This window comes from Littorina saxatilis, linkage group LG11 (genome assembly GCF_037325665.1).
Source record: "Littorina saxatilis isolate snail1 linkage group LG11, US_GU_Lsax_2.0, whole genome shotgun sequence".
Lineage (NCBI taxonomy): Eukaryota > Metazoa > Mollusca > Gastropoda > Littorinimorpha > Littorinidae > Littorina > Littorina saxatilis.
This window is the reverse complement of record NC_090255.1, coordinates 7,282,465-7,292,464: the sequence shown is the minus strand read 5'-3', so window position 1 is coordinate 7,292,464 and position 10,000 is coordinate 7,282,465. Positions and strand designations below refer to the sequence as shown.

At 42.5% G+C, this 10,000-nt stretch overlaps 1 protein-coding gene across 1 annotated transcript in view; it reads right to left on the bottom strand.

Annotated features, from left to right (window-relative positions):
* LOC138979653 (uncharacterized) overlaps positions 1–1,281 on the bottom strand; it is a 4,478-nt gene extending 3,197 nt beyond the window's left edge. The window contains exon 1 of the mRNA XM_070352371.1: positions 1,165–1,281. Coding sequence (XP_070208472.1) covers positions 1,165–1,264 — 100 coding nt within the window. The 5' untranslated portion in view covers positions 1,265–1,281. The remainder of the gene's footprint in view (positions 1–1,164) is intronic.
* Positions 1,282–10,000: the final 8,719 nt, after the last annotated feature.

The following is a 10,000-nucleotide window of genomic DNA, read 5'->3' as shown; positions in this document are numbered from 1 at the left end:
ATCACTTAAAATGTTACACACACACACACACACACACACGTGCACACACACACACACACACACACACACACACACACACACACACGCACACTGTGACACACACACACACACATGCACACACGCACACTCTGACACACACACACACACACGCACACACAAACACGCACACTCTGACACACACACACACACACACACACACACACACACACACACACACACACACACACGCACACTCTGACACACACACACACACACGCACACTCTGACACGCACACACACGCACACTCTAACACACACACACACACATACACACACACACACACACACACACACACACACACACACACACACACACAGTCTTTTCCGAGGCAAATAAGCAGTTCCCTCAATATATATATTTATTTTTTTCAAGTTGCATTTCTGTTTAAAGCTACATTATAATTCACCAGAGACTATGCAATGAAGGAAAGACCGTCATATATACAAGGAATTGTTTGTAATTGTGGATTCATCATTCTTCAGTAAATCGCTGACAAAATCAAATGGATTGAACAGCCGAACATTAGGCTACTGTTTCTTTCATCGTTTATAGCCACATGAAGTCTTTACCACGCTTTTTTTCGTGAGCTAATAGGTGCTGTATTTGACTCCCAGACTCCGACGACAAGATTGAAAAGATATTCGCAAACTTAGAGCTCAAAAGAGGTGAAAGAATAAACATAGACACACGCCAACAGTGCCAAGGCAGTTGGTGTGATATAACAATACGCTAAACAAGCAAGTCGTGTGCAGTACGGGCGCAGTAGCGTGGTGGTAAGACGTCGGCCTCCTAATCGGGAGGTCGTGTGTTCGAATCCCGGTCGCTGCCGCCCGGTGGGTTAAGAGTGGATATTTTTCCGATCTCCAATCTCCCAGGTCAACTTATGTGCAGACCTAGTGACTAGTGACTGAATGTGCTAGTGACTTAACCCCCTTCGTGTGTACACACAAGCACAAGACCAAGTGCGCACGAAAAAGACCCTGTTATCCATGTCAGAGTTCGGTGGGTTATAGAAACACGAAAATACCCAGCAGGCCTCCCCCGAAATCGGCGTATGCTGCCTGAATGGTAAAAACAGTCATACACGTAAAAATCCAAATGAACAAAGAAGAAGAAGTACATACTAATTCGGCGAGATCTTCGTTGCGAGCAGCGGTATCCTTGTGCATCCGCCAGGAGAGTCAAGGCCGCAGCGAGACTGCACAGCAGCACCAGTCGCAGCATCGTGGCTAATCTGATGCAATATGTGGAGGAAAAAGAGCGAGAGAAAGATAGAAATCTGTTCTGATGGGAAGGTAAGGATATGGATAAGGATAAGATTCATATAGTCCTGTGAGGTTACCCTCGTGGAAATTTGGGCTGCTTTTTCCCTGGGGAAAGCTAGCTGCCATACAGTATACGGCGCTACCCTTTTTTTTTTTTTACATTTTAGTCAGTTCAGAAAATATGATAGATTACAAGAAGTCGTCCTCTCTGTGAGAATGCCTCTGTCTGTGTGTATGTGTGTGTGTGTGTGAGTGTGTGTGTGTGTGTGTGTGTGTGTGTGTGTGTATGTGTGTGTGCGTGTGTGTGTGCGCGTGTGTGTGTGTGTGTGTGTGAGCGCGCGCGCGTGCGTGCGTGCGTGTGCTGTTTGCTTGCATGCGTGCGTGTATGCTTGCGTTTGTTTGGTTGTTTGGTTGTGTGTGTGTGTGTGTGTGTGTGTGTGTGTGTGTGTGTGTGTGTGTGTGTGTGTGTGTGTGTGTGTGTGTGTGTGTGTGTGTGTGTGTGTGTGTGTGATATGGAATAATGAATTAAAACCAACAAAACTCGTTTGCTTTCATGTTTCAGAAGGCGAACGGCAGGAGAACTTGAGAGTTTCAATGGCTTCACAAACAGACTTACCGTAGGCTACGACGTCAGGACAAAGAAAAGAAGCGTTATCTCAACGTTGCGGATGCGAACAGAGAAATGACAGAATCAAGACAATCCTACGGAGGTTTACTGGGAAGTGAACAAGAAACATTCTGCCTTTGGTCATCATGTCTCGAGTGTGAAATTTAGAACGCTGTACAAATAAAATAAACCAGTGAGCAACTGAAAACAAAGCGTACGTTTCTGTAATGCTTCGATAATGAGTCGTTGCTGTTTGGAAGCTTTACATTTGTTTTGTTTTTAATCTATATTACTGTATTGTTGTTGTGCCCGCTATAACTGCGTTGATGACGATATTCTGTCAAAACCACTGCCTTTACTTGCCAGATAAGTTACACGACAAATGTGATTAGCATTTCAATTGCATTTTACTGATGAATTTGATAATTACGCATATATATGCATATTGCTAATGTACAGCTTGACAGCATTGCCCTTTGCTTTATTTGCGCACGTCTTGCCGCCAGCATGTGTTGAAAAGTCCATTGATGTGCTGTGTTTTGTCATTGTTATTACATTCACAGTAAAAATGACAAAACAAAGCATATTTATAGACTTTCAACAACCATCTATGGGCTGACAAGACTGTGCAGGTAGAGCACATGAATAGAGCCGTCATTCTATCCGAATCAGTGGTATTGGTATATTTACGTAGAGGTTACATGCCGAGTCTCAGTGATTATTAAAAATAATGGTCGAAGTTGGCGGATCATGAAAAATGCGAGCTTCAGCGAGCTTTTTCATGACCGCGAACTGAGACCATTATTTTTAATAATCACTGAGACGAGGTGTGTAACCTCTTTATTCCTCCTTTCTTCAGTTATTCAAAGAAAACAGGAGTTTTTGTGCGAAAGTTTGATCGAATCCGAATCACTCAACCAGTCAACCTGCGCAGGCAATCGATTAATGCGCGGTTGTATAGTTCCGTGCAAATCATTCCATTCTGTTAACACTTCTTGTCAGTTTCCCTGTTTTAGACTAAAATCAAGTACACAGATATGCTGATATTCTGCTGTGGCAGTAAAGGAAGATATTGTGTGTTCTGTTTATGTTTTAGTATCGCATAGGATAATGTTCTTTCGTCAAATGGGACTAGCAGACGAACTTTTGCACCCGTGTTCCAACGTTAATTACTGTATGAAGTTCAGTTTTCTGGGGAAAATAGTGTATGAAACCGCTTTATGTTGTTTAAATTGATGAGATGTGTGCATTTGGTTGCGTGTGATCTGTTTATAAAATGAAATATTGTTGAAAACTGACCGTCGGATTGCAGTCAGTGTTGTCGAAGAAACTGCGTTAAAAGAAGGGGAACTACTCTTGTCGGCTAGAGTATGAGTTACTTGCCTTGGGAATTTGCTTGTGATGAACGGTTTGTGCACGGCAGATCTAGATTCAGAAAACAACCTAACTCATGGATTTTATATGGAGATTCATGTGTTCAGGCCTGTAGTTGTTAATTTAAATGCGGTATGTTTGTATTGTTTGCTCCAGAGATGTATATTTCGTACGTATAGAGCGTTCGGAACTTTTCAGTCGCAAAAGTAGTACCAAAACAGAACAGCTTCTCAACCCATTGCACTATCGAGGATTCAGGCTGTTGCTGGCTCGTTATTTGTTAGGTTGCTGGGTCATTATTGAAAAATAACTAGCTCTACAAGTTTACAGAGGTAAAGAAGCAGAGGGGGGAATAATGCAACTTATTGGCATTTTGCTGGCAATGGTAATGACAGAAATATGGCATTATGCCGGGCCACAACTGGCCCGGTAATTTCAGCAGGTAAAGGGCCATTAACGGAAAATATATGGAAAACAGTTTTTTTTTATATAAAACTAAAAACCTGCAAAATGCTGGCGAAATGCTGGCAAAATGCTGGGTTTTTGATGGCAAGCCATCAATAAGCCATCAAATAAATGATGGGATTTTGCTGGCAAAATGATGGCAAAATGATGGCAAGCCATCAAAAAGCCATCAAATACATGATGGGTTTTTGCTGGAAAATTGCTGGCAAATTGCTGGCAAAATGATGGCAAGCCATCAAAAAGCCAGCAAATAAATGATGGGTTTTTGCTGGCAAAGTGCTGGCTTGCCAGTGATGGCCCATCAATTTGCCAATGTGCATACGGGTAATATGCCAGCATTGGGCCATCAATGGGCCTTTGATGGCAGTAGTTCTGGCAACTGGCATTGCCATCAAAACGCCAGCAATGGCCCAGTTCTGGCATGTTTATTGGGGTATTTACCCAAGTATTTACAGACTGGTTTTGTGGTCGGAAGCAAACTTTGTTTTGAACGATGTCCATTGCTCGTTTAAGAAAGGGACGTTCCACCACAAATCATATTTTCACCTTGCATTCTACCATTGAGAAGCACCTGTTAAAAAAAATGTAAGTTGTTTGTTCGGTTCATAGATTATAGAAAGGCTTATGATACTGTTAACCGCACTGTGCTGTGATCAGTGTTGATGATATCGGGTGTCAGCGGAAGAAAATGAAGAATGATAAGAGCAATGTATGCCTCTGTTGAAGCACGTGTCCTCTCCAATGAGGGTTATACGGACTATTTCGAATGTCTACAAGGGCTGAAACAAGGTTGTGTTATGAGCCCAATGCTGTTTTCTTTGTTAATTAATGAGTTGGCGAACGAAATTATTGAAAAAGGGCAAACATGGTGTGTCCCTCGGTCCAAGGGAACTTGAACTTTTTTATTGTTTGCTGACGATCTCACTTTGATAGCATCCACTGTTATTGGATTACAGAACCAGTTAAACGTGTTATGTACAGCAATGCAACGACTGGGTCTGAGAGTAAATCTGGATAAATAAAAAAAAATAGTTTTCAGAAAAGGCGGATTTTTAAGTGCAAGAGAAAAATGGGTTTTTGATGGGAATCAGTTGGAGGTTGTAAATTCGTATAAATATCTTGGCCTCACCTTTTCAACAAGACATAGTTATGGCGTCGCAATTGAAGACGCAGCAACAAGAGCAAAGCGAAGCACGATCGAAATTTTGAATACTTTAAAGAACATGGGTTGTAACTCATTTGATGTATTTTTTTAAGTTATTTGATGCGCAAGTATTGCCAATATTATCATATGGAGCCGAAATGTGGGGTTATGAGAAGTATGACCAATTGGAACGTGTTCATTTATTTGGCCAAAAAAGCAAAGTTTTGGCCAAAAAAGTATAGTTTTGGCCAAAAACGCAAGTTTTGGACAAAACAAATTTGGCCAATAAAGTGAATATTGTCCACCAGCGCCAGCAAATACAAAAGATTTGGCCAAAAAAGGATTTGGCCAAATCTTTTTATGGCAGAAGTTTGGCCAAATCTCCCGTTTTAGCTAACAAAAACAGTTTTGGCCAAAACTTTTACATAGAAAGTTTTGGCCCAAAAAAAGTTATAGCCAAATCTATTTTATTTGGCCAAATGTGTGGGGGTTTTGGGCCAAATCTTTGTCCTTTTTGGCCAAAACTGGCGTTTTTGGCCAAAAAAGTAAATATTGTCCACCAGCGCCAAGCATAGTTTTGCCAAAACATTCATGCACACAAAGTTGTTTTTGGTTGTGGACTTACTTGTTCATATCTGCTTATTTAAGTACTCTTAAAAAGTAGAAATTAACACAAAAGATGTGCATTGATTTCTTTTTTTTATGAACGAAAAATATCATTTGAAAAAAATGGACTTACTCGGTTTTGTCAGCACACGGCAGAGTTACCAACTTTGTTGTTTGATGGCATCTGACTTGCGCAAAATTTAAAAAAAAACGGAATCAGGGAATCTTTCTTGCGGGAAAGTTCCGCGGCAATAGCGGGTTGCGGCAATAACGGGCCGCGGCAACAACGGGCAGCGGCAATAACGGGCCGCGGCAACAACGGGCCGCGGCAATAGCGAGTTGTAACCGGCCAGTGCAGCACCTGCTGTTCATTTTTTTTTTTTTTTTTTTTTTTTTTTTTTTTTTTTTTTTTTTTGAACCTCAGTTACAATATGACTCGCTACGAGTATGATACTGTGAGCGAAGCTGAACAGTTTAAACGTAAACAGAATGGGTTATAAATAATAATAATATCATTCTTTCGTTTAACATGGACAATCTTCGAAAATGTACAATATTTTCAATCAATTATAATTTAGCTATAATTCTCTCCGTCAACTGGCATTTGCACACTTTCTCTCTTTCTCTATCCTCTCTCCCCATCCTCTCTCTCCCTCCCCTCCCCTCTCTCCCTCTCTCTATCTTTAATCGTCCTCTCTCTCTCTCTCCCCCTCTCCCCTTCTCTGTCTCTCTCACCCTCCCTGCCACTCTCTCTCTCTCTCTCTCTGATACTGTGAGCGATGCTGAACAGTTTAAACATAAACCCTACCATTCTCTCTCTCTCTCTCTGATACTGTGAGCTATGCTGAACAGTTTAAACATAAAAAGATAGGGTTATAAATAGCAATAATATCATTCTTTCGTTTAACATGGACAATCTTCGAAAATCTCTCTTTCTCGCTCACTCTCTCCCACCCCTCTCTCCGCTCTTTCTCTACCTCTCTCTCTCTCGCACCCTCCCCTTGCCCCCTCTCTCTCTCTCTTCCTCTCTCAATCTCTCTCTCTCTCTCTCCCTCTCTCTCTCTCCCTCTCCCTCTCTCTCAGCACCTGCTGTTCATATGTAGCAAGCAATAATGCCAATGGCATTATAGATTCTCTATCCCTCTTATTAAAAGAATAACAATTAATGCAGAACATAGAATCAAACAGGAAGCAGGGGCGGATCAGTTCATTTTAGGGGGGGGGTTTCCAAAAGTATATTGTGATATGGGTGTGAAGGCGCGAAGCGCCGAGCTGACGGCGCGAAGCGCCTAGCTTGCTAGGGGCTTCCGGGGGCATGCCCCCCCGGAAAATGTTGAAAAAAAGGATGCAAAATGGTGCAATCTGGTGCATTCTCAGGATGATCATTACCAGTTTCAGGCAGCAGATTTTGTCACTGATTAATAACCCAAAAAAACACAATTTAAAAAAAAAATTTGGCTGGGGGGGGGGGGTTCCGGAAACCCCAGAACCTCCCCCCCCCCCCCCTCGTCCGCCCCTGCGAAGGTACCGGAAGGTTCCAGAATCAAAGGGAGGTTGCTCAATTATCTGGAACTTTCTCCAGAAGGGGAGGTAACTTATTCCATAAAATAACCAATGCTTGCAGGAATTGAATTGATGGTGACAGTCTGAGTGGGAGCATATGTCTTCAAATGCTTATTATAACATAAAGTATTTTAAATGTCCTAACGTTTTCAATCCACATATTTGCAAAGGAGGTAAGTCCTTTCCGCAAAAAGTTTGATTTAAAGTTTTGTTTTCATATTTTTCTTTCATTTGTGGTTCTTTGATATCCTGCATCCCCGGGCGAGGACGGGCCCTACCTGCTAGTATATATACATTATATTCACTGCCTTTAACAACCAGCTAACCAGGAAATGATGAGGGGGAATGGGGGTTGGGGGGGGGGGGGTATTGTTCCTTGGCTATTCAACCTCTGGTCCTATTGCTGCAATGCATACGTCGTTACCGGTGTTGGCGTCGATCACTGTCACATTAAATCAAATTAATGCAACACTGTGAGAAGCCAATGGGGTGAACACTATTGAGCGATTACGACGGCGCCAGACGAAATCAATAATGTCTCAAAGACCCGACAATGGGTCCCTTTATGATGATAGTTTTCTGCATGACTTTACACGCTTCGTTTTTTTCAGCATGCACAGTAGGGCTGATTGCAGTTATACATAACAAAATCGTTAACTCCTGTTGGAAAAACGTCACCACTGCCTTACATTGAGAAATGACCAGCCAGCGTACTTTGATTGAATTAGCCCACCATCCTGGTTTCTCAGAATCCCAAGGGAGCCAGGCAACACGTCAAGAGCTTTACAGGAAATCGACAGTCGACCAGGCTTGCACGCTTCCGTGAATATTTGTTTGGTGGTGAAAATGGGTCGTCTCTATGGTTCCCTCATAACAATCCTTGTCTGCTATTGACAACGTTTGTGAGGTCGGATGTTAAACCATGTGTACCACGAAGGAATAGAAAAACATAATGTATCATTGACGTGTTTGGCTACACACATGTTATTCACGTTCCTGTTGCTGCGGTATAGGATGTTTACGTTCGGGGGAGGGGGCAGGTAGACATGTTGTGTGCCGTCTGTTGCATTCCCTCCTTGTTAATTACTAACTCATTACACTATAATACATAATGCGACCGAACACACACCGACACACACACACACAAACACACACACACACACACACACACCGGCATACGCACGCACCCACACACACACACACACACACACACACACACACACACGCACGCACACACACACACACACACACACACACACACACACACACACACACACAAAAACGCGCGCGCTGATCTAATCTAATATATACGCCGGAGATGTGCACCTGGGTTTCAGTTTCTCGATTCATTGTTACCTTTCTCAGGTAATGAACCTCCCCGTAAGGCCAGTACAGCACATGCTGTTCATATGTAGCAAGCACATCATGCCAATGCCAATGACATTAGAGATTCTCTTTCCCTCTTATCAAAAGAATAGCATTTAATGCAGAGCATAACATCAAACACGAAGGTACCGGAAGGTTACAAAATCAAAGAGAGGTTGCTCAATTATCTGGAACTTTCTCCACAAAGGGAGGTAACTTATGCCATGAAAAAACAATGCTTGCAGGAATTGAATTTATGGTGACAGTCTGGGTGGGGAGCAATGTCTTCAAATGCTTATTATAACATAAAGTATTTTAAATGTCCTAACGTTTTCAATCCACATATTTGCAAAGGAGGGAAGTCCTTTCCGCAAAAAGTTTGATTTAAAGTTTTGTTTTCATATTTTTCTTTCATTTGTGGTTCTTTGATATCCTGCATCCCCGGGCGAGGACGGGCCCTGACTGCCAGTATGTATAATTTAAATTCACTGTTTTTAACAACCAGCTAAGCAGGAAATGATGAGGGGGAATGGGGGTTGGGGGGGGGGAGTATTGTTCCTTGGCTATTCAACCTCTGGTCCTATTGCTGCAATGCATACGTCGTTACCGGTGTTCAATCAATCAATATGAGGCTTATATCGCGCGTATTCCGTGGGTACAGTTCTAAGCGCAGGGATTTTTTTTATTTTTTTATTTATTATTTTTTTATGCAATTTTATATCGCGCACATATTCAAGGCGCAGGGATTTATTTATGCCGTGTGAGATGGAATTTTTTACACAATACATCACGCATTCACATCGGCCAGCAGATCGCAGCCATTTCGGCGCATATCCTACTTTTCACGGCCTATTATTCCAAGTCACACGGGTATTTGGTGGACATTTTTATCTATGCCTATACAATTTTGCCAGGAAAGACCCTTTTGTCAATCGTGGGATCTTTAACGTGCACCCCCAATGTAGTGTACACGAAGGGACCTCGGTTTTTCGTCTCATCCGAAAGACTAGCACTTGAACCCACCACCTAGGTTAGGAAAGGGGGGAGAAAATAGCGGCCTGACCCAGGGTCGAACACGCAACCTCTCGATTCCGAGCGCAAGTGCGTTACCACTCGGCCACCCAGTCCATTGGCGTCGATCACTGTCACATTAAACCAAATTTATGCAACACAGTGAGAAGCCAATGGCGTGAACACTATTGAGCGATTACGACGGCGCCAGACGAAATCAATAATGTCTCAAAGACCCGACAATGGGTCCCTTTATGATGATAGTTTTCTGCATGACTTTACACGCTTCGTTTTTTTCAGTAAGCACATTTGGGCTTATTGCAGTAATAAATCAAAAAATCGTTAACTCGTGGTAGAAAAAAGTCACCCCTGCCTTTCATTTATAAATAACCAATCAGCATGCTTTGAATTGAATTAGCCCACCATCCTGGTTTCTCACGATCACGAAGGAGTCGTCATTTGCATTCAACGCCCAGACCGTATTGCCGACAATTAACGAGCGGTGTATGAGGTCGATAGCTTTGGATCACAGAGCTGACTCCTAGGCAACACGTCAATAG